Here is a 23,173-nt window from a genome sequence, read left to right on the forward strand (position 1 = left end):
ATATTATTATGAAAAAAAAATGGAAAAAGAATTTTATAAAAATAAAGCTCGGTTAGAGTACTTGGGCAAGTTCAGCTATCACCTATATATATTTATATTTTTCAACTTATCTTAAATTTGGGAACCCATCATGATTCATGGCACAACTTATCTTAAATTCACTCGCTTATTTAACCCCCCTAAGATATCGCAGGTAAAAAAAAAAGGATTCGATTTAACACACCGTATACTATACTCGTAGATCGTAAAATATAAATATTTTTAATTTTCTAAAGTAACCACCAAGTTGAAGGTAGGGCGTTGAAAATAAATGGAAAATTTTAGTTTTACTCCTTTTTTTAGTGGAAGTTATACTCACTTGATTATATCTAGATGTATTTTTTATTTATATATTATGGATCTTTTGACTTGTATGTCTGCTTAGAGAAAAACATTGGACTTAATTATCAGATTCTTCGACAATTAGCCTGTTCACACTAATCACCAATTACTAATCCAATAGTCCTTTATTTGTATGGAAATTGAACAAACCCAACCAATTAATTTTATAATTATGTATATCAAATGTGAAATACGAACACCCCAACTATCATATAGCTTTAGACTTTTTATTATTTGTTTATAATTTTTATCTTTTAAAAGCTACTTTTTGTGAATACATAGTGATAGTGGCTAAGTAAAAGAGGAAATAAATTGATTGAAGCAACATATCACATCATTCTGGTGCAGGATGGAAAATAACAAGTTGGTATTCGAAATTTATTTACCTGATTAATTTAAATTTGTACAAGTATGGCTCGTCGATCCCGTTGGAGAGGTGCTTTTTATTTGAAATTTTTTTAATTTAACAAGATTTGAAGCTGATATCTCTTATATTAATAGCTGAAAATTTGAATACATGTTATATAACTCGTAAGTCAACAATAAATATTTATTCAAATCAGATCGATGTTACACCAACTCAATTCAATTTACCATGGTTAAGTAAGTTAACAAATTAAGCAAGAATATGCTATCTTGTCCTTCTAGAGAATCTTTACTGTTTGACCCCAGACAATAATTTACTACTCCCACTATCCGAGTTTATATGACTCACTTTTCTTTTTAGTCGGTCCAAAAAAATAATACATTTTTATATTAAGTAACAATTTAAATTTTAAATATTTATTCTACCTCTGATGAAATGATTTAAGTTACACAAACATCTATCACTTATTTTAGACCACAAGTTTTTAAAAGTCTATCTTTCTTTCTTAAACTTCGTGTCAAGTCAAACTAACTCATATAAAACAGAACGAATGAAATATTTATATATATAACGGGTAGATTATCAACAAGCTACTTGAGTGAACTTAGACCTAATTCATACATAAATGGAAATTAAAGTCAAAGATTCGACCATAATCATCATCTATAAAATGCAACAAAAATGTTAATCTCCTTCATCATTACCAGCAGAAACTAATTAACTTGCTGTTTATGTCATACATTTTCAATAGTCTTCTTAATTAAGATGGCATTTTACTTGTCTGTGTTTATAATTATATTTTCAGTAATTGGAATTTGTTCAGCCGATTTATCTTCAGACTACTATGAAAAATCATGTCCAAAAGCTATGTATACGATTAAAAACGCAGTGGCAAATGCTGTGACGAACGAGCGACGCATGGGGGCCTCGTTGCTCCGTCTTCATTTCCATGATTGCTTCGTTAATGCACGTTCACTCCTTAATTTTGCTTTTATTTTTGTGTCTCACACAACAGACATAAATTGCATTAACTCCTTAATTTTGCTTTTATTTTTGTATCTTACACAGCTGACACTTCATATATATATATATATATATATATATATATATATATATATATTAAGTTGTGGACTAATAATGTTAACAATTTCGTTGATTCATTTATTTCAAAATATTCATGTATTTGTTTTTAACAGGGATGTGATGGATCTGTATTATTGGATGATACGTCAGATTTTACTGGAGAGAAATCAGCAAAACCAAATTCAAATTCACTAAGAGGTTTTGATGTGATAGATAAAATCAAATCTCAAATAGAGAAATTATGTCCTGGAATTGTTTCATGTGCTGATATTGTAGCTGTTGCTGCACGAGATTCTGTTGTGCTCGTAAGTATTTTAGCTAGTTTTAAAAAATAGCCCATTTCCTGACTCCCTAAAATAGATACATCTTCAAAAATCATTGAAAAATAGTCAATTTGTGAATTTTACAATTCTGTCATTAAAGTAATAAGCTCGAACTTAAAAAAGTAAAAGTTAATCATAATATTGTGGATGACTACACGACAATGATATGGAATTTCACTCTTCTTAAGTTTGAAATTCACGATATTGTCATACATTTCAGAATTAATGATATTTATGTCATCAAACTTTCACTTGTTAAAGTTCAAATTCCATGATATTGTTGTGACTTGTGGTATTTCCACATCAAAAGTGGCTATTTCTTACACAAACTTCCAAACACTGGCTATCTTTCAAAAATCAGTTTAATAATGGCTATTCCATACAACTTTACAATTTCAAGTTCCATAATAGTTTGGGCCATAATTATGATTAAATTTGTTGGTCTCAGTTAGGTGGGCCTTCATGGACAGTGGAATTAGGAAGAAGAGATTCAACAACAGCAAGTTTGGATACAGCAAATAGTGATATACCTTCCCCTTTATTGGATCTTAATGACCTTATTACTAACTTTGCCAATAAAGGCTTCACTGCTAAAGAAATGGTTGCTCTTTCAGGTAACAAACTTTTTAGTTTTTCTTATTAAGATGATTTTGCGTAAAAAAAATTTAAATTTATAACGATAACATATCCAGCTTAATCCCACAAAGTGGGGTCTGGGAAGGATAAAGTATATATATGTATACATTATCCCTATCTTGGAGATGGTAGTAGCATTTTTTAATTGAAAATAATAGTTCGAAATGAGTATTTAGGTCCGAAAATGGACAAGTTATATATATAGACAACATAAGTATAATATTTTTAATACAAATCACTACGATTTAACAATATGTAGAAAACCACTTGCCTTTATCTTTCATGTTACTAATTAATTAATGTTGTTAAAGTTTATATGGTCAGTTTATAGAAATTGAATCGAAAAAAATAAGAAGAAGGAAAGTTTACTAATTGATGTGTATATTTTCATATATAAAGGTGGTCACACGATAGGCAAAGCACAATGTACAACATTCCGACAACGTGTATACAACGAAACAAACATCGATTCATCGTTAGCTACATCGTTGAAATCCAATTGTCCTAGTACTGGTGGAGACGATACCCTTTCATCACTAGATGCAACGACCCCTGTATTATTCGACAATCATTTTTATAAGAACTTGGTTAACAATAAAGGGATACTTCACTCAGATCAACAACTATATAGTGGTGGTTCTACGGACTCTCAAGTGAAAACTTATAGTACTAATCCTATAACGTTCGATGCGGATTTTGCAAAAGCTATGGTTAAATTGGGGAATTTAAGCCCACTTACTGGAACTAATGGCCAGATTCGTACTAATTGCAGGAAAATCAATTAATTAAGTAATTAGCTTGAACCTATATAAATTTTAATAGTATGTGAGTTAATTTTAAGTTTGTGTTGAGAAAAAAAAACTCAACTTTAATATATAATGTGTTTGTATTATTTGTTTTAAGAAGAAACAAATGTTTGCGTGAATAAAGACTTTAATTTCCGGTTGTGTTTATTATATATTGTACTTTCACGTTATTGGTCATCACCATGGAGTAGTATTTTTATTTATTTATTTATTATTATTATTATTATTATTATTAATATTATTATTTACAGGGTTAATAATATTTTTGGTCCATCGATTATTAATAAATTTTAATTTCATTCCTATGGTCCGTTTAAGTAGTACATTAAAGTATTCATTTTTGAAATAAATAAATAAATTTGGACCATTTTTGGATTTATGCGTCTCATTCTTGAGCAGGGGCCATGCTAATCTTTTTGTATCATTCCAATTTTATCGGGTGTCCAAGAAGGGACATTAAAGCTTCAATTAATTGAATTGTGTAAATTTAATCTACTAGCTTGTGAATATTAACAAATTCATCATATAATTATTAATTATTTGACTTTTTAATTACTTATGTGTTATGTGAAGTTTGTGTTGTTACACCGTATTTGACAGTAATATTGATTGATTAATAATAGTAAAATAGAATACATTTTTTTACTTGAAATGACCTTAAATACATATTGTTGGTATAGTATATTACAAGTACAATAAATTATCGTTGAAAATAAAATATCAAAAAATGAATAAATAATCATTTAGATTGATCTGAGGTGCGGATATATCTTACTCTTTTTAAAGAGAGTTAAGTCCACTGCAACATAATCTACACTTATCCAACAGATTATTTAAATGTCACTTAATTGAGTTTCATATTTCATAACCTATTTAAAAAATTCGGATTATTTTTTAGTTAAACCACCAACATCTTGAGATTGAAGAACTATTTTTTTATAAGAATAATCTTGAGAAAGAAAGAAAAAATAAAATAAAAATGACTCTACCGCCTGAATAATTAACACATATATATTATCTACATTTAATTCTGTTTTTATGTTAATATTCATCTAAGTTGACTTACATGAATTGAAAATATTTTAATTAAATGGCCATCGTATAGTTTATAAAATCTACATATTTTTCAAGACAAAAATGGGAACCATATACGAATTAATGGCTGCAATTGCATTGAAACTAATTAATAACCCATGTGATCATGACTTAGTAATATGAATAGTGTCTGCCTAATTTTATAATATTCCAATAATATTTTTATGTAAACATGTATATACTAAAATCATTTTTAAAATATAGTCGTAGCATTCTTTGACTGATCCAAACCCTCTCGACTTAGATAAACTTAAAAGACAGCAATAATAATAATAATAATAATAATAATAATAATAATAATAATAATAATATATCAAATGTAATGCATCAAGTTACTGTGAAATACTTATAGGTATTTAGAGGATATCTTAATATATATATAGTTTTTGACGATTTCTATATATGAACCTTATATTATATTTTAGATCTGCCTCTCTTAACACGTATGTCAATGCGCTAATCGGCCAATGATAATCTTGTCAAGAAAAAAAACAGGTGACATGGACAGGAGAAAACTTCACAAAATGCGCTTTGACAGCGAGCGAAATCTTTGAAATTCAATCAGAACAACATTGGGTGGGTAGGATATAGAATTCCTATCTAAGTCGTGTGGATCACAAAATGAATCTATGATTTCAAGTATATTTCCATCGTATTTTTTTTTCTATGTTAGTATAACTTATTTCTTTTATATTACTTGCCAATTTAAAAATTAATTTAGAATAGAGTGGCTAGCTAGGCTATGATATAACTAATCCTACTCTTTTGATGAGCCCCACACGCCAAGAAAACCCAAACCACATACGTAATATTATATAAAAGATACATTCCTTGCTGAAATTTTAATTAATTAATTGACACCATATATAACTAACACACTTGTCGAATGATAATTATCCCACACTTTTAATCGTAAGTCTTTGAATTCGACTCACTAAAGGGAGCAAAAGAGTGGAAGCTCTTAAGGAAACGTAAAATAAAATATATATTTTAAAAAATAAAATAAAAAAATTCAAACATGAAAAACCTTATTAACGTTATAAGCTATAGCAATAGGGATCTAATTAATTTAGCAGCCTACATAGTTTATTAATGGTCACTAATTTGTCTTGACATCAAAAATGATTTTCAGTTGGCTTAAGGAATCTCTCGATATTTGCAAAAATCGTTTTTAAAATTAGCAACAACAAATAAAGTAGTAATAAAAACGAATAGAGAAGACCTAATTAATGTTACATTATTCGTCAAAACTAGTAATTAAGTCTGGTACAATTTTAGAGGTTTTAATTAGTTATATTTTAAGAGTAAAGAGTTTTTACTCAAAAAATGCAATTTAATTAGTTATAGTAGCACATTATCTATTTTTTCAGATTACAATTATATCAAAAACAATAACAATAACAATAATATATCCAGTGAATTCACAGAAGTAAGATTTGAAGAGGATAAAATATACGTAGATCTTACTACTACGTTACTATGATATAGAGTACAAATATAACATACATGAACTAGTAGTGTAAAAGAAATTCTTTGACACCATCTATCAGAATTAGAATTCGAAATGAGAATTAATAACTTACCGCAAATTATTATATATATATTTTTTTTAAAAAAAGGTATGCTTGCATGTCTATATAAAATACTAAAAGAAAATTTTCTTCCACATACAAAGTAAATAAACAATTAAAATGCACGCAAATTGACCATCACAAAAGCAATGAAAATTAAAAAGACAATTAATCATCATCAAATATCTCTCTAGCTAGTTGTAATTGTCATAATTGGAGATACAATATGGTATGTATATATATATAATAAAATGCTCTTACCAATGACAAGTTTGAAATTTTTTTAAAAAAAGGTGAACTAAAAATCCTCCAAATGTCTTTCCTTCAATTGTCTGATCTGTTTTATTTTATGTGACATGACTATTGCTGATCAAAATACGATATGTTATTATTGGTAATGGCACTAAAGTTTGCCACACTAGATGAGGCCGGTGTGTATAAATTAGAAGAAGTTGATGAAGCAGAAGAAGATGATGACGAAACCACCACCATGGAGGGTGGTGGTGGTGGTGGTGGCGGAGTAGGAGGAGCTTGTGGTAACTCAGGTGCCACAGAGGTGGAAATAGAAGCAATAAGACTATTAGCAGCTTCTCTATATTTGTATCTCAAAATTTCAGCCCTAATTGTATTAAGCTCAACTTGTAAATTTTGAATTTGTTGTTGTAGAGTTGAAATTGCACCCATGCATCCATACACTGGATCTCTTAGCCTCACATTTGCTTCATATACCAAACTATTTGCTGCATCTGCCCTTTGTCCCACAGGCACCTCCTAATTAAAAAAAAATCGTGACAAGATAAAAGTTACGTTCTAATTTATATATATTGACAGAGTAAACGAAAAATTATATTATTAACATACTGTAGCCTATTATTAGTTTATATGGGGAAAAATGGAGGGGTTCAAAATAACCTAACATTTTGATGGAACATACCTAACACATTTATATACATCACTAAAATTTCAACAAATATAAAAACTTAAACATATAATGTCAACAATTCTATATTTTTTATGGCAAAAATGTTATAGTTTATTTCTAATTAGCTTCAAGCCCTAGATCCGTCTTTGATTATACAAGCTAGTAACATAGTCAAAGATGGATGGATGATTTTCATCAAGATGGTTTCATCTATCATATATACACACAAAAAGAATTAAAATAAAAATTGACCTTCTATATATATAGAGTGTGATTTTACTGTTAAAGGGTATACTGAATTAGATGATCAACCCTTTTTCGTCACGGTTTACCCCAAGACATAACTTATTTTTAATTTAAGGATAATTATCTTTCAAGCGATTTGATAGTATAGCACGGATGATACATAAGAAGTTAAACTCAAATACAAATTGTAGATATATACCATGAGCAACTTGGAGACATTGCTGGCCCCAAAGACTTTATGAACAGCAGCAAATTTGTGAGGTTCATGTGGGGAAAAATATGGAGAAAAAGGGCATTCCTCAGCACATCTTCTTCTTAAAAGTTTACAAGCAGCACAAGGTGTAACATTGTTCAATGTTGTTCCTCCCCCAACAGGCCCCAACACCTGTCTTCTTCCCATTTGTTGTTGCATATGTAGCTGTGAAATATCTATCTCTGCCTTTAACTTCTTTCCCATCTCATCCAATATCTCCCTATTCAACACAAAAAAAAGTCAAATATAAATCAAACCAGAACCAGATTCAGAATTTGAAGTTTGTTGGTTCTGACATGTATTCGTTGAAATTCTCAATAAATATGTAGGGTTTTGACTAGATCTAATGCATTTTGTCGAATCTCTACCTTCCAAACTAACTCCGCTGCGCCGCCCCACAACATGCGACCGAACAAGGATTTTTAATAATGAGATTCAAAGTAATTAAACACAATAAGAATCTAACAGGATTCACACAAAGTTAACCGCGTATATACAGTATAATTATTTTTTGGCGAATGAACTCCTTGCGGCCCTAGCTCGGCGCCTTTGTTCATTTGACCTAATTAATCTAGCTAGTTGATCTTAAAAGGAATTTAATAACAACAACAAAGAAATTATAATGATTTGAACATGTAAATTAATTAATATTACTTACCTTTCTCTTGACATTCTATAAATGACTTGAGGTTGATGGAAGATAAGTTGCAATTAAGATGAAGATAATTGAGTTCTCAAAGGGAGAGAGGAAAATGAGAAAGGGGAGAAAAGGAATTCTTAAAAGGCATGACAAAGGTTAATTAATTAGAAGAAATAATTAATGTACTTTCACAAGAAACTAAAAAAATAGTATTGATTGCCAGCTGAGTGAAATCTTCCTCACGTGTGACTAATTGCACCTATTGACTTTTCATTACTACCAAACTTATGTTTACTTCATTTTTCAAAAATTAAATTTTGTCTAGCACAATCAAATCAGTTATTATTAAATGGTTTCAATTATTTAAATGATAAATATTTTATAATGTACAATTTTTTTATGAAATGGTTGAAATATTCTCACTCTTAATCAGATGTATCGAATTGAGCTTTTAAAAATAAAAGAAAAAAACTTATTTAGAGCCGTACCTTCAAAATAGATGAATATAATTGGACTTTAGTGTAAATATCGATCGAAAACCAAATGGGAAAGCAACGAAAAAAAGTCCAATTTCTTGTGATTGTGATGTTGCCCTTCCTATTTAGTGTCACCGTCAATAACCAAACTCGTTTGCCCGTTGAAAATATTTACATGTCGTCTTGGATTCTTACTTCAAACACTTTCAAGCTAAGACAATAACACATGATCATAGCCAAGTTATGTATATATTATACTATTAATTTTTAAGTTCTGGCTACTCGTTTTGGCGGGATAAATGATATATATATATATATATATATATATATATATATATATATATATATATATATATATATTAATCCATCCTTAAAATAATATCACATTTTCTAGAAATAATTCAACATTAACATTAATCTTAATTATCAGTGTGAAAAAATAGGAAACCAGAACCAGTAAATGGTTGCCAACATATGATTCAACTTTTAAATACATCATTTTGGATATCTTTTAGCTGCTGAAACAAAATATGATTATAAAAAATATATTGTACAATCTAACATAATATAAAAAAGGAAAAATTTCAGAAATAACAAAGATAATAGATATACGAAGGTTTTATAGCTATAGTTTTGGTAATTGCACTTCATAATTATGTATATTTCACTTGCGAATACAAACATGGTAAGTTTATACAAATTATGTACTTATACATTTAACTGTTATTCGGAAGTCCGTGTATATATTTCGCTTGTCAATATACAAATACGGTAATTTACATAGATATTTTCATAAATCGTAGTAGCTAGGAGCATATACATATTTTGAATTTATACAATCAGGAACCAAATTATATAAATTTTGTAATTATACAATCAGGATTCAACACCAAATTATACAAATTCTGGATTTATACAATTAGGAAATCAAATAGCAAAATTTCGCGAAACTGTAGTCATAGATTAAAAATAATAAAAACTATAGTTATATTACATAATATACTCTAAATATTTGTCATTTTGCATAAATTTCCCTATAAAAAATCTATTTCAAAGAAAACTTGTTGAATATAACGAAATATTATTATAGAAAATATGATATTTATTGAAAAAAGTATTTTTATAATATAAAAGTTAAACTAAAAGAATTAAGATGTGGGAACATGGAAAAACATTGGGAGGATAAAATAGATATAGTAATTATTTTAGAAAAAGAGAGTGAATGGCTTGCTTTAAATAGAAGGAAAATGCATAGATCTAAGTTTAGTTTGACCCGTATTTTTAGCCTATGAAATCGCCCTCTTGTTGACATCACACCTCACCAATTATTTACTTATCAATAATTAACCTTCACCAATTTTATAAGTAGAGTTTAATTAATGCATAAGGGTGAATATTTTGTTTACCAAGGATGCAATGGTCAATGAAGATATGCAAAAACTCATATGGTATTGTATTTTATTGTATTATACTTTGTTTGCTCCAAAAAATAAGTGTCACTTAAGCAAATAAAAGTTGATCAGAAATAATTTTTGCTTAAGAATTTTAAACAATAATTAGTAATTATTTTTAATTATAAATTTATATTGAAGAACTATTTCTTATAAATAGTGCTCAATTCTCGAGAAACATCTGATTAATACTCTGAATGATTTCTTCTTAATGGAGGTGAAAAAAATTAGATGCTTCCATTGATTTTCTAGTGAGGGAATAACTGATTTCTTTGTTACTTTATTTCCTCTCCTTCACATGCCTCATTAATTAAATTCGAGTTTTATATTCTCATTGTTAATTTGTTCATATTTATTATTCAAAGTAGCTGGGAATCTGTTGCCATGCATGTGATTTTCCACATTTTAACGTCATTTGTTATAGATAAAAAAAATAAAAATACTGTGTGTGTTCATGAAAACTAGAGGTTATATATCCTATATATATATACTTAATTTATTATGTATACAAAGATAATCTATGGTTAAAAATGCTATGCAAGTTTGATTGGGCCCTAATTTGTTTAATTTAGGATGGGTTGACAAAACTTGGGCCACATGTTCAGAAGAGTCCATTTTTAACTTGGGCCGTGATTAAGATTGGGCTTAATATTTCACATGAATTCCAGTCCAACAAAACGTGTCGTTGTTCCGATCGTCGTGTAAGTCCTATACAGAGGATAGGTTGATTTGCATAAAGAGAATTTTTTCTATGATCGGATATGAACCATGGTGTACATGAGCAAGCTTCGTAAGAACCCGTATAAGTGAATTAAATAAAACATAATCTCGATTCCATTTTATTTAGCTCATTTATAAGATTGTATAGTACGAAAAAAAATTAATATCCTCCAACACATGTCAATTCTCAACCACACAAACAACTCCCATGCATCCTTACCATTGCACACTCTATTTATCTACATTATATACAAACTAGAGAACTTATCCGCGCTTCGCGTGGTTGTAGAAAATGGTAGGATATCAATTACTTCTTCCGTCCATTTTTATTTGCCTACTGTACTAAAAATAGATGTCAAACAATACTTGTCTAATTGGAAAATCAATGAATTATTTATCTATTTGTGTCTATTTTACCTTACTATTAGATACTATTCAATATTTAATACATTTTCCAAAGCATTAAATTTAATATATTTAAAATGTAATATAATATTACCTTATTATTTATTGTTTCTTAAGGCGTTTGTTTAATGTGGATAACTACCGTAGAATTTAGCTCATCTTTTTATAATCGCTAAAAACTTGAAATTGTTTAAACTCCCTCTAACTTCTGAAATATGATACTTACACCCCCAGGAGGTTTACTTCATCAAGTTTCACCGCGAATTAATTAGTGGTGTTTGTTTAGACACTTTAGAGGGGAAAATGACATTATTTTGATATAATCTGGACATAAAATATTTCGTTAGTAGTTAGCAGACTTATTCCATCAACAACTCAATCGATGGGACTTGCTTTCCTTCCTAAAGGAAGTTAGCCAGAGCCGGTAGAAATGACTAACTGAAGATAGAGAGAGATCACCTCCATTCTCCGAATAGTAACACGGTAAAGCCAGATTATTTTGATATAATCTGGACATAAAATATTTTGTGAGAAGCCAATATGGGGACGGACCGAGGAAGGGCGATGGGTATGTTATCAGCCACTAGGGTAAATAGCCCCTTTCCCAACCCGAACTTGGTTTATCTGATGCTTGGTTGAAGCTTACTTGCAAGCACCATCAAAAGTGGGAAAAGAGCCACCTGGATTTCATTCCTTTGATCTATCTACTTCGTCCGAACCAAGTTGGTAGGCTACATCTCATTCTATTTTTCCACTGTCCAGGGCCATAACCTGCCAACGAAGCATAAGTTCTTATTTTGACAAAAAAACGTATAAAATACAAAATAAAAGAAAAATCATAGAAAGAAAATGTAAAAAAGTGCACTAATTTTTTTACGATCTTAATCATTAAAAATAGAAGAAAACAATACGAAATCAATGCACAATCTTGCGAGCTCTTGTCGACGTCCACTCCCACAAATTGATCATCATTCAATAGCCTTCATCTTATTCTTCAAGTCAAACTAAAGCATGTAAACACCAAAAACATAACAACTTAAAGAGCTAATAGTGTGATCATTTCTACAAATTCCTACAGTGTCCTTATTTATAATACTACAATATGAAATATCAAATAATGTCATGTCTATTAATTATTTTAGGGTTTACGATAATAAAAAATGTGAGTAATGAAAATAAAGATCATTAAATTACATTAACCGCTTGTTTGGATGGTTGGCATGTTTTGATTGTTAATCTAATTTTATTGTATTGTATCGTTAAACTAACCGTAATAACGAAAATTCTCATTATTCTATAAGAAATGATGAGTTCTTAACATTACACATTTAATATTACTAAGAGAATAAAATGTGTGAATTTTCAAAAAAACAAATGTAATATAGCATATAAAGTAGGAAAAAATAAAGAAAAGCTCCAAAAAGAGAAAGATACCGCAAATTCAACCTCAGTGAAATTTCTCAACATCATACTAAATCCCAATAAAGTATAAGCATATCTAAAAATAAAAATAATTCAATAGAAAAATATATTAGTAATTTCTTCAGAATCATCAATTATATATGTTTATAAGTACAAATATTTATATCAATACATCTATTTTCAAGTTAATAAAATCATAACATTTATAAGTTCTTTAGCAATAATTTTCTTTTGTACTTATTTGTGAATGAATTAGAAATTATTTTTTGGTCAAGGATGATTAGATTGCTTGAATTGTAAAATGATGCTTTTTTTTTTTGGATTTACGTAAGTAATTATTATTTTATATTATTTTTCACTTTCCTAAGTTATGACGCTATAATGAATAGTGTAATTTTGATTAAATAAATAAACAATATATTTGTATTAAAATGAAATAAAAAGTAAGAGATAAAAAAAACAGTGCATACACCATCTTTCCTGAGATTATTTCTATGCATTTTGAATGATCATAATTCTATTTTAATACCTTTCAAGCGTGACACGACCATTTCATCCTCAATAACATAAAATGTTGTATTCATTCAGTAATTTTAATGTGTATATTTCTTCGACGCCATCCCTCGCTCCTCCATTTTCTTGTCCTCTGTTATTAGATAATACTTTAATATTGCTTTTCATTGAAAAATAAATAAAAGAGGAAAAAAGAGAAAAACTTATTACATCAAAATTTGTTGTCATATTGAAGCTCTTTTACATATTGAAATTTAATTAATTTGTGTTACATAGATTCAATATTCCTTAACATGGGTCATTAAGAAATTAGGCATAGATTCAATATTCCTTAAGATTGGTGATCAATAAATTAGTTAGGTTCGCGTACCTATAAATTTTTTAAATAACCTGTATTGCACAAATTCAATATTCCTCAAGATTGGTGATAAAAAAAAAATTAGTTAAATTTTGATACATTTGAATTAGAAATGAAAAACATAAAATTCAAATTCAAAATTAATAATATTATAATGTATATGCAATTTTTAAAAGAAGATAATTGATTTTACCTTGATGAGAGCAAACCTATTTAAATATAGAGAGAAAAAATTATATCATACATGAGGAAAGAGAAAAAAAAGATGAAAATAAAATTTACAAAAAATATTATTCACAAACGACAAAGTGGATTGTTGAACTTATATTTAAAAGAAGAAGAGAGAATTGTTGAACTTACCAAATTTTAATGGAGATATTACAAAGAGAATGAAAGTGAAATCAATTTGTGCCAGGAGGAATATGACATTTTCAGTTTGTATTTGTAAGTAAAAATTGGTAGATTTTTTCTCATACATTAATACTCATAATGATGATATTTAATTTATCCAATTAAAAAGAAAAAGAGAAGAAAATCAAAGTAACATGAGGAAAATGGAGAGATTCTACGAAAGATTAATATTATAGTAATAAGGAAAGAAACAAATGAGATATAATTCATCTAATTAAAACGAAAAACTTTTGTAACATAAAGAATATAGAGAGATTCTAGGAAATTAATAGTATTTTATTGATAAGGAAAGGAATAAATGAAATAACGTTATTAGTTAACATATATGATTAGTAGGACTGATTTCAATAAATGCTAATACTAATTAATAAGGAAATATATAGTTTTTCATGACGGTTTTAAATAGAAAATAAGCAAAAATTTCAATATTCTGACAAAATAGCTAAATAGTCATTCTGACCATTGAGGCATGCCACATCATTATTCTTACATTCACCTTTATATTATTATATAGATTCTTTTATAACAAGTAACACAGAACACAAAAAAAAAAAAAAAACTAATTATTTTCCTGAAAGTATTTTTTTTTATTGCAAAAAACTAAAACATTTTCCCTCCTAGCGTACACATCCATAGAAAATGATGATTATATTATCTGCAACAGCAAGGTCATGATTATTGGTCCGACCGTCCCATGTTCATGACTCCAAGCAATTTGCTAGCTCCAGCACATTCTAAATTATTGTTTTAACGTACAAATAATTATAATGAAACTATAAGCCTTTAGTTTTGATTAAAATGGCCCACATATATTAATATATATAATATTATCCTCTAAGTAGATGAACTGTGTCTGTATAGTAATTAACACCTTTTTCTCAATCTTTTTTTTTTTTAAAAAAAAAGTCCTACTTTGGTTTTCTTTAGCGTATACATTTTGATCTTCTTTAATTCTCTTAGAAGGAAAAGAAGCTGGTATAATCAAATCAAGACGAGATGGAATGTTCATTTAACGTCTACGTGGCGTCAGCTCTATGCTTAGTTGAATAAAGCATTGGCCTTAGGCCCCCAATTTTAGAGGCCTCAAATTTTTTATCAAAAATAAATTATGAGTTAATTTTCATAGGAAAAAAAATAATTACACTTCAAAATCAACTTGTTATTGATTTTTTTGGTAACTAACTTGTATTGACAAACAAATAAATAATTATCGACATCTCAATTAAAAATTGATACAGTTGATATCAATCTTCACTTATATGAATCTTTACTAATTATGATATTATACATGTATATCAATTAAATCCAAAATATAAGCAAAGATATATAACACACAAATATAAGACAAGAAAAAGGTATATATTTACAATATGAACTTCCCCCACTCTTTTTTTTTTTTTAAACTTTACATCAACTATTTTCTTTGGAAAAAAAAAAAACAAAGCACGTCATTGCACATTTTTTCTTTTGTTTTTGTAACTTAGTAAAAAAAATTAAAAATTAAAAATTAAAAATCACCCAATGCTTGAAATTTAGCTGTCGGAAATGTGAAGCTCTGCTCCCCGTTGGCTCAAAATTACGGGCTTCAATTTATTCCTCCATACATCTTTATACAACCCATCGTCACCATCACTATTTTGAATTTCCACAACTACTAACCGTTCGGTCAATCGATATACATCCAAGCTTAGGCTCATGGTTAATTTACCATTTTGTACTTTCATTTCGATTCCCCATTCTTTTTTCTTCTTCATCCTGAAATTCTCCTTCTTCCCTACCTCTTCAATTCTCTCAATTACACTCTCCGGCGACTCTTCCACCACTATCCTTTCCAAATCATCCACCGGATTGTTCGATTTGAACAATCCAGAAATGTCTAATCCCTGGGAGAAGGAAATTATATCAAACGCATTCAAACAATTTGTTAATGAATTTATCTTAGTATTTTCTTCCTCTTCTGAGAATTTGATGAATTTCAATCCCTTTCTGAACCATGGATCTCTGATGATTTCTTCACTCGTTATTCTCGTCGCCGGATTTACATCCAGAAGACGAGATAGTATCCGCTTAACATCCGGAGAGATCCATTTCGGGCACCGGAATTCGCCTTTGTAGATTTTTTTGTACATTAACATCAGATTCTGATCGTAGAACGGGAAGTAACCGGCGATCATCACGAATAGCATAATTCCACATGACCAGATATCGGTTTTAGCTCCGTCGTATCCTTTAATCGTCAAAACCTCCGGTGCTACATACGCCGGAGATCCACAAACAGTATGTAGAAGCCCATCGAATGATTGAATTTGGTCAGTTGTAGCACTGAGTCCGAAATCGGAAACTTTCAGATCTCCATTTTCGTCAATCAGAACGTTCTCAGGTTTCAAATCGCGGTGGTAAATTCCTCGTGAATGACAGTAATTAACTGCGGAAATCAGTTGCTGAAAGCATTTCCGGCTGAGATCCTCGGTGAATCGGCCTTTACTGGAGATTTGGTTGAATAATTCTCCTCCTTTGACGTATTCCATAACGAAATAGATCTTCGTCTTCGTAGCGAGCACCTCATAGAGTCTAACAATGTATGGATGCTGCAGCTGGCGCATAATGCAAACCTCGCGCTCGATTCTATTGTTAGGAAGACCATCTTTATTCGAAATATTGCTCTTGTTAATTACTTTGATCGCGACGCTTCTTCCATTGCTGATTTCTCTAGCGTGGTACACTTTGGCAAATGCGCCACAGCCGAGTAGCTTTCCTAGCTCATATTTTCCGAATATAGGCTTCTCCGGCATCGGTAAACGGATGCCGGAATCGAATTATTTGGTTTATTAGATACGATTGATAAAGAAAAGCTAAAAGATTGGTATAAGTATAGTTATTTTATTTTCCTATGTGAATTGGTATATATATATATTGGAATATTATTTGGTTTATTAGATACGATTGATAAAGAAAAGCTAAAAGATTGGTATAAGTATAGTTATTTTATTTTCCTATGTGAATTGGTATATATATATATTGGAATAGTTCAAAAGAAGAAACTTCTTGTCTAAGCTCTAGTTTTGATATAACTGGTCTTTGAATTAGCTAGCCATCACTTCTTTTAAAAAAATAAAAAATAATTCATCGTTTCTAGTCAATAGAATAAAAGGTCGGTTTTGGCTGTGGTTTACGCGTTTTAGTCATCCAATGAATCTCAATTAAGTATTGTTTTTTTAATTATTATTTTTTTGCTTAAACAGATTATTGCTTAATTATATATATCATCCAAGCAAAAAAAAAATTCCGTCCAGTATCCATTGTTTCCTTCTTTTCTTTTTTAAAGGTTTGATATTAGGATTGAAGTTCTACTAATTTGGATATGCATCACGTAGGGCTTCATTCGGGGAGAAGAAGGAATGGTTCCTATCAAATATATTTTCATATTCAAAAGAATCAATAAGAAATTAAGAACAACATCACACTGCACCACATACTTTGATGATGTTCCCTTATCCTTTTCACACTAATGAAGATTTGAATTTTCATGTATGTAGAATGCAATCGTTTCATTAATATATATATATATATATAATTATGATTTGCGATCAATAATAGAATCAAAATATTCACTAAATATTATCGATATAAAGGGTTGCTCCGCGCTACTATAATATGTATACATACTAGCTTAGTATGAATATATTTATTCAACTATATACGATTAATGTCACATACTTGCTAGCTTTATATGAATATATTCATTCAACTATATATACGATTATTGTCTATAAATTTCAGCAGCGTTATAACAAAATCAACCTGAAAGTAACAAATATTATTTTATTCAATAAGAAGACTGAGTACATGTGAATTAATAATACTATTTTTAATAAATAATAATGGTCGGTATTAGTCCAACACGTATTGCATAAAAAATATCATGCCGGTTTAATTAAATAGTAATTAATAAGTTGTGTTAGGTGTCAAAGCTTCTAGGTTCCTTATTGTTGGTGCAGTTGAGAAATGGGAAAGGTAACAACAGAGAGTATTAGAGTAGGGAAGACTATTATCACTATAATCTAATTAAAATAATTAAGACAAAATAAAAATGTTTAGGGGAGAATGACAAGTGTCCACGGTTTAATTGACTAATAACGCGTATACTTCGTAAATTAATTAGCCCAAGGATTGCCCACATGCATTTAACACTTTTTGACAAAACCATATCTAGTAGTAGGACAATTATTACTCATATCGAATATTCACATCGCATTATATTAATTAATTAAAAGATGAATGTGTCATTTTATTAGAGGAGATATAATTTAGGAGCAGAGTTTTATAAGATAAGGTGACAGTGATCTTTGTGATGGACAGAAGAAGAGAAGTGAAATTGAAATGCTTCGAATATGTGAAAAGATGGTATATAGACGAACACACCAATTAAAATGTGTGATAGGTTGGTTATAGCAGAAGTTTACACAAGTAGAAGTAAGCAAAAATAAAAACAACAAGAAAGGTGATTAAACATAATTTGACTTAAATTTAATTTATTGAGAATATAATTCTAAATTGAACGGATGATATGACTTTAAACAAATTATCGACTGTTATGAGTTATGACACTATTTTGTTACATATTTTTATTTACGTAGCAAAAAATAAAAATGTAATTTTCATGAGACCAACATAAAATAGAATGACGGCCTGATGAAATTTACCCATATTTCCTTGGCTCTAATCCCTTCTCAACTTCATGACATTTCCGCTTCTCCTCTATTTTGCGTTGAGTCGTTTACTTTTGTCCTGCATAAATAAACTTTTTTGTAGAGCATAGATATATATTCACATTATAATATTACATAAACTTATGTCCCGTGTAATTTTGCTTATAAAGAATTTATGTTTCTCTAGGCATAAATTCAATCGTTAAAAATCAATATATTTGGAAGGGTAAAATAAATAAAAACCAGCCATTTTGAAGGATAACTCGTGTAATTTCCTCCAAAGTGAACCAGTAGTCCTCTTTGGGGAAGCTATTTAAGTTCTGGGAAAATTATATAAAATAACAAATTATTAATTCAAATTAAATGTCATACCACAGTTTGATTTTGATTGTAACCCGTAACAAACTGTTGTCATTTCGCCTTTCTTCCTAAAATTTTCTCGCCACTCTCGTTTCTCGCTGGCTCCCTCGCCCCTCTCACTTTATATACAAACACAAATGTATAAAATGCATTTGTATTTGTATAAAGTGAGAAAAAACTGTATATATACATCTCTTTTCGTTCGCCTCTCCCACTCTCCCAGATCTCGCTCGCCACTCTCTCGTCTCTCTCACTTTATACAAACACAAATGTATAAATTGCGTTTGTGTTTGTATAAAGCGAGAGAAAATTGTATATACAAATACAGATTTTCTCATGCCCAATTTTCTTTTGTCTTTATACCACATACGACGATGTTCCCTTATCCTTTTCACACTAATAAAGATTTGAATTTTCATGTAGGTAGAATGTAATCGTTCCACTAATATATAATTATGATTTGCGATCAATGATAGAATTAAAATATTTACTAAATATAACCGATATAAAGGGTTGCTCCGCCCCACTATAATATGTATACATACTAGTTTAGTATGAATATATTTATTCAACTATATTACGATTAATGTCACATACTTGCTAGCTTTATATGAATATATTCATTCAACTATATATATGATTATTGTCTATAAATTTCAGCAGCGTTATAACAAAATCAACTTGAAAGTAATAATATTGTATTTATTCAATAAGAAGACTGAGTACATGTGAATTAATAACACTATTTTTAATAAATAATAATGGTCGGTATTAGTCCAACACGTAATGCATAAAAATATCATGCCGGTTTAATTAATAAGTTATGTAAGGTGTCAAAGCTTCTAGGTTCCTTATTGTTGGTGCAGTTGAGAAATGGGAAAGGTAACAACAGAGAGTATTAGAGTAGGGAAGACTGTTAGTACTATAATCTAATTAAAATAATTAAGACAAAATAAAAATGTTTAGGGGAGAATGACAATTGTCCACGGTTTAATTGACTAATTACGCGTATACTTCGTAAATTAATTAGCCCAAGGACTGCCCACATGCATTTAACACTTATTGACAAAACCATATCTAGTAGTAGGACAATTATTACTCATATCGGATATTCACATCACATTATATTAATTATAGGGAAAAAGGATAAATATATTTTTGAACTATCGTAAATGATATGCAGATATCCTTCGTCATACTATTGGAACATTGATGCCCCTGTCGTCTTAAAACTATAGCATATATGCCCTTCACTCTAACGGAAGACTAAATAAGGACACGTGGCACAATCTTATCCGTCGATCCGATATTTTATCGGCGGATAAGATCATGACACGTGTATGTCCGTTAGTATAAAGGGTATATATGCTTTAATTTTTGGACGGCATGGGCACCAATATCCCAAAAGTATGACGAAGAGTATCTGCATACCATTTACAATTGTTCGGGGGTATATTTGTCCTTTTTCCCTTAATTAAAGATGAATGTGTCATTTTATTAGAGGAGATATACTTTTACATTACTTTTTTTTTGTAGAGCATAAATATATATTCACATTATAATATTACATAAACTTATGTCCCGTGTACTTTTGCTTTTAAAGAATTTATGTTTTTTTAGGCATAAATTCAATCGTTAAAGATCAATATATTTGGAAGGGTAAAATAAATAAAAACCAGCCATTTTGAAGGATAATTTGCGCAATTTCCACCATATTCCAATGGTGCATAGACTTAAAATGGGACGAAGTGAACCAGTAGTCCTCTTTGGGGCAGCTATTTAAGTTTTAACCGAATTTTCAAATTATTTAAAACTTAGCCTCTTTTTTTTTTTAAAAAAAGAATACTTCTCTTCACATTTTTTTTTTCATTCAATGTCCACTACCTATAACAGAGTTCCACTAAATTAAGTTTTTGCTTTGAAGTAAAGTGTTCCCTAACAAAAACGCCTAATAATTTAGCACAATTCTTTAGATTATAAAAATTCTGTCACCTTTTTCTTAATAGACTGCCGATTGAAGGTTGAAAAAATCTGAAACCCTAAGACCAAAAATCGTATCAATGTCAATGATAACCGCCGATTATCCGGCAGTAATCTATTTCCGCAATGGATTGCATGAATATTATAAGATTGATTTAGATTCCTTGCCGGAAAGACTTTCTCCGATTGCCAATTTCACTGAAGATTTTCCAGTGTGGACCGTTATTGATGAATGCATCGGAGGAAGGAAGGAAGCTAACGAAACAAACCATTTCACCGTCGGTATGAACTTGAATAAATATAGTAAAAACACAAATCCTAATTCTAATTCTACCTGGGAACTATATTTTTAAACGAATGGAAATAGATGCGACCAGATTTAAAAAAAATTCAAGCAACATAACTGATCTGGTATTGCTTGATAAATTTCAATGTCTTACAACAGAAAAGGCTGTAATTAAGGTAAATGATCATATACTGGTAAAGTTGTTGCCATGTGATCAGTAGAAATGCAAGCAAGACTGTGTATAACAGGCTCTTGTGGTCGGGCCCTTTTCCGAACCCTGTGCATAGTGCACCAGGCTGCTCGATCATTGCATGATTTTCTGTGGACTGTTGATATCATCCTTATAGGTATTGGAAAACAAATCCTTGCATAGTTCACCATAGAATCTGCAGACTAAGTCAATAAAAACAGGGCTTTTTAAATTCTTCCAACAGTACAACAATTCTTCTACATCCATTATATCCCTCATTTTCCCTTCTTCAACAATCATTTCAGCCAGATAATTCTCGAAGCTTCTACATGCATCTTCAACATCATCCTGAAATATTACTACTTCCTTTTTAGTAGCTCCACTTAATCTTGCATAAGCTGGAGTAATTGGTGAAGGAACTGGTGCTTTAATATGCCCTGCATTGCAAAATATCGACACATTTTTAGTAATTTGTTCAACCTGTTTAAGTTTATACGGGTTGAGTTATGACTTATTCGTTAGTTTGACACATATTATTGGGTCCAAATGACTCAAAATAGTGTATGCAATCTAAGTCCTGAGTCCTGACACATACAAAATGAAATTAATTTGGTACCCAAAATATTTCGCTGATAATTTAATAAAAATGCAGAGTATATTTCACGTTCACTTAAGGTCCAAAGCCGGAGAAGGCTTGCACCTTAAGGGAGGGCGATGCAGGTAGTCAATCATAATGCAAGCATTAATAGTAGTTGATTCCACAATCGGAACCGGTGACATGTAGATTATGTCATGTTTGGTGTATCAATAATGACCCGCTGTTTGACTCAAAGAAATTTTGGTCAATGATCATGACCGTTTATTGATTTGAGTCATTTAACATGTTCAAGTTTTACTATGTACACCCGCCCATTTGCCACCTTTACCTGAGAAACTCTTGAGTGCCATGACTTGGTCCTCCTCTCTTGGTTTTGATCTCCTTATCGAACGAAACACTGAAAGAACTTGTGAAGCTTGCTTTCTACGGGTGCTTGTATTGCTTTCACATTTTATTGAAGGGCGAAAAAATCGAAGCCTTTTTATAAAGAGAGGCTTTCTTAATTTGAACTTGAACAACTTCACTATTTTCTTGCATGGATTATTGAATTTCAAGCAACATGAAGTGTTCATTTTCATATTTTTTTTGTACCTCAAACGGTTGAGAAAAGAGTGTGGATGAAGTATAAAAACTGAACGATGGTTTTAATTTGGTATTGACAAGAGAGTTGTGTGGTGTTATATGAGATTAAATTTGTTGACTTTGGTGTATTTTGGAGAATAATATGTTGTTGGTTGCACGTTTGATATAAAAGAGGAAATTAAAAGTGGTGTACCATGAAAGAAATGTCACCAACTCTTGTTAGCTAGTTTTAATTATATATATTACTAATACAATATAGTTCTGATCTACATTTTAGTTTGTGAACGGACGTGATGGTTGTTAAGATCAAAGATAAACAATTATGGATGATATATATATATATATATATTATATACCATCAAGAATGTGGCGGGATGAAATGAGATCCT

General features: G+C 29.8%; 4 protein-coding genes and 1 non-coding gene across 5 annotated transcripts; 1 reads left to right on the plus strand and 4 right to left on the minus strand.

The window, feature by feature from the left end:
- Window positions 1-1,510: 1,510 nt before the first annotated feature.
- Window positions 1,511-3,716, plus strand: LOC125807616 (cationic peroxidase 1-like). Its single transcript, XM_049487353.1, has 4 exons — window positions 1,511-1,714; window positions 1,945-2,136; window positions 2,603-2,768; window positions 3,190-3,716. Exons 1-4 carry the CDS (start codon window positions 1,514-1,516, stop codon window positions 3,573-3,575), a joined length of 945 nt encoding a protein of 314 aa, XP_049343310.1. The 5' UTR covers window positions 1,511-1,513; the 3' UTR covers window positions 3,576-3,716.
- Window positions 3,717-3,949: 233 nt separating this feature from the next.
- LOC125808080 (U6 spliceosomal RNA) lies at window positions 3,950-4,051 on the minus strand. The gene has a single exon (XR_007441679.1). It is a non-coding gene; the product is annotated as a U6 spliceosomal RNA (small nuclear RNA).
- A 2,562-nt stretch (window positions 4,052-6,613) lies between these two features.
- Window positions 6,614-8,431, minus strand: LOC125807601 (LOB domain-containing protein 13). The gene is made up of 3 exons (XM_049487338.1): window positions 8,342-8,431; window positions 7,630-7,903; window positions 6,614-7,033 (listed from the first exon to the last, which is right to left on the minus strand). The coding sequence occupies exons 1-3, from the start codon at window positions 8,353-8,355 to the stop codon at window positions 6,623-6,625; spliced, it is 699 nt and encodes a 232-aa protein (XP_049343295.1). The 5' UTR covers window positions 8,356-8,431; the 3' UTR covers window positions 6,614-6,622.
- A 7,151-nt stretch (window positions 8,432-15,582) lies between these two features.
- LOC125808030 (CBL-interacting serine/threonine-protein kinase 11) lies at window positions 15,583-16,993 on the minus strand. The gene has a single exon (XM_049487808.1). The coding sequence runs from the start codon at window positions 16,869-16,871 to the stop codon at window positions 15,612-15,614; it is 1,260 nt and encodes a 419-aa protein (XP_049343765.1). The 5' UTR covers window positions 16,872-16,993; the 3' UTR covers window positions 15,583-15,611.
- A 4,711-nt stretch (window positions 16,994-21,704) lies between these two features.
- LOC125808032 (transcription repressor OFP17-like) lies at window positions 21,705-22,809 on the minus strand. The gene is made up of 2 exons (XM_049487810.1): window positions 22,531-22,809; window positions 21,705-22,041 (listed from the first exon to the last, which is right to left on the minus strand). The coding sequence occupies exons 1-2, from the start codon at window positions 22,778-22,780 to the stop codon at window positions 21,719-21,721; spliced, it is 573 nt and encodes a 190-aa protein (XP_049343767.1). The 5' UTR covers window positions 22,781-22,809; the 3' UTR covers window positions 21,705-21,718.
- Window positions 22,810-23,173: the final 364 nt, after the last annotated feature.

This window comes from Solanum verrucosum, unplaced genomic scaffold (genome assembly GCF_900185275.1).
Source record: "Solanum verrucosum unplaced genomic scaffold, falcon-dt-bn FXZP01000183.1, whole genome shotgun sequence".
Taxonomy (NCBI): domain Eukaryota; kingdom Viridiplantae; phylum Streptophyta; class Magnoliopsida; order Solanales; family Solanaceae; genus Solanum; species Solanum verrucosum.

Excerpts from the sequence above, each read along its gene's own strand:
- LOC125807616 (XM_049487353.1), top strand. The coding sequence starts at position 1,514 with ATGGCATTTTACTTGTCTGTGTTTATAATTATATTTTCAGTAATTGGA. Across the intron at positions 2,137-2,602 it reads CACGAGATTCTGTTGTGCTC|TTAGGTGGGCCTTCATGGAC; the intron begins GTAAGTATTTTA and ends TGTTGGTCTCAG. Across the intron at positions 2,769-3,189 it reads AGAAATGGTTGCTCTTTCAG|GTGGTCACACGATAGGCAAA; the intron begins GTAACAAACTTT and ends TCATATATAAAG.
- LOC125807601 (XM_049487338.1), bottom strand. Across the intron at positions 7,034-7,629 it reads ATGTCTCCAAGTTGCTCATG|GAGGTGCCTGTGGGACAAAG; the intron begins GTATATATCTAC and ends TTTTTTAATTAG.
- LOC125808030 (XM_049487808.1), bottom strand. The coding sequence starts at position 16,871 with ATGCCGGAGAAGCCTATATTCGGAAAATATGAGCTAGGAAAGCTACTC.
- LOC125808032 (XM_049487810.1), bottom strand. The coding sequence starts at position 22,780 with ATGAAAATGAACACTTCATGTTGCTTGAAATTCAATAATCCATGCAAG. Across the intron at positions 22,042-22,530 it reads GGCACTCAAGAGTTTCTCAG|GGCATATTAAAGCACCAGTT; the intron begins GTAAAGGTGGCA and ends TTTGCAATGCAG.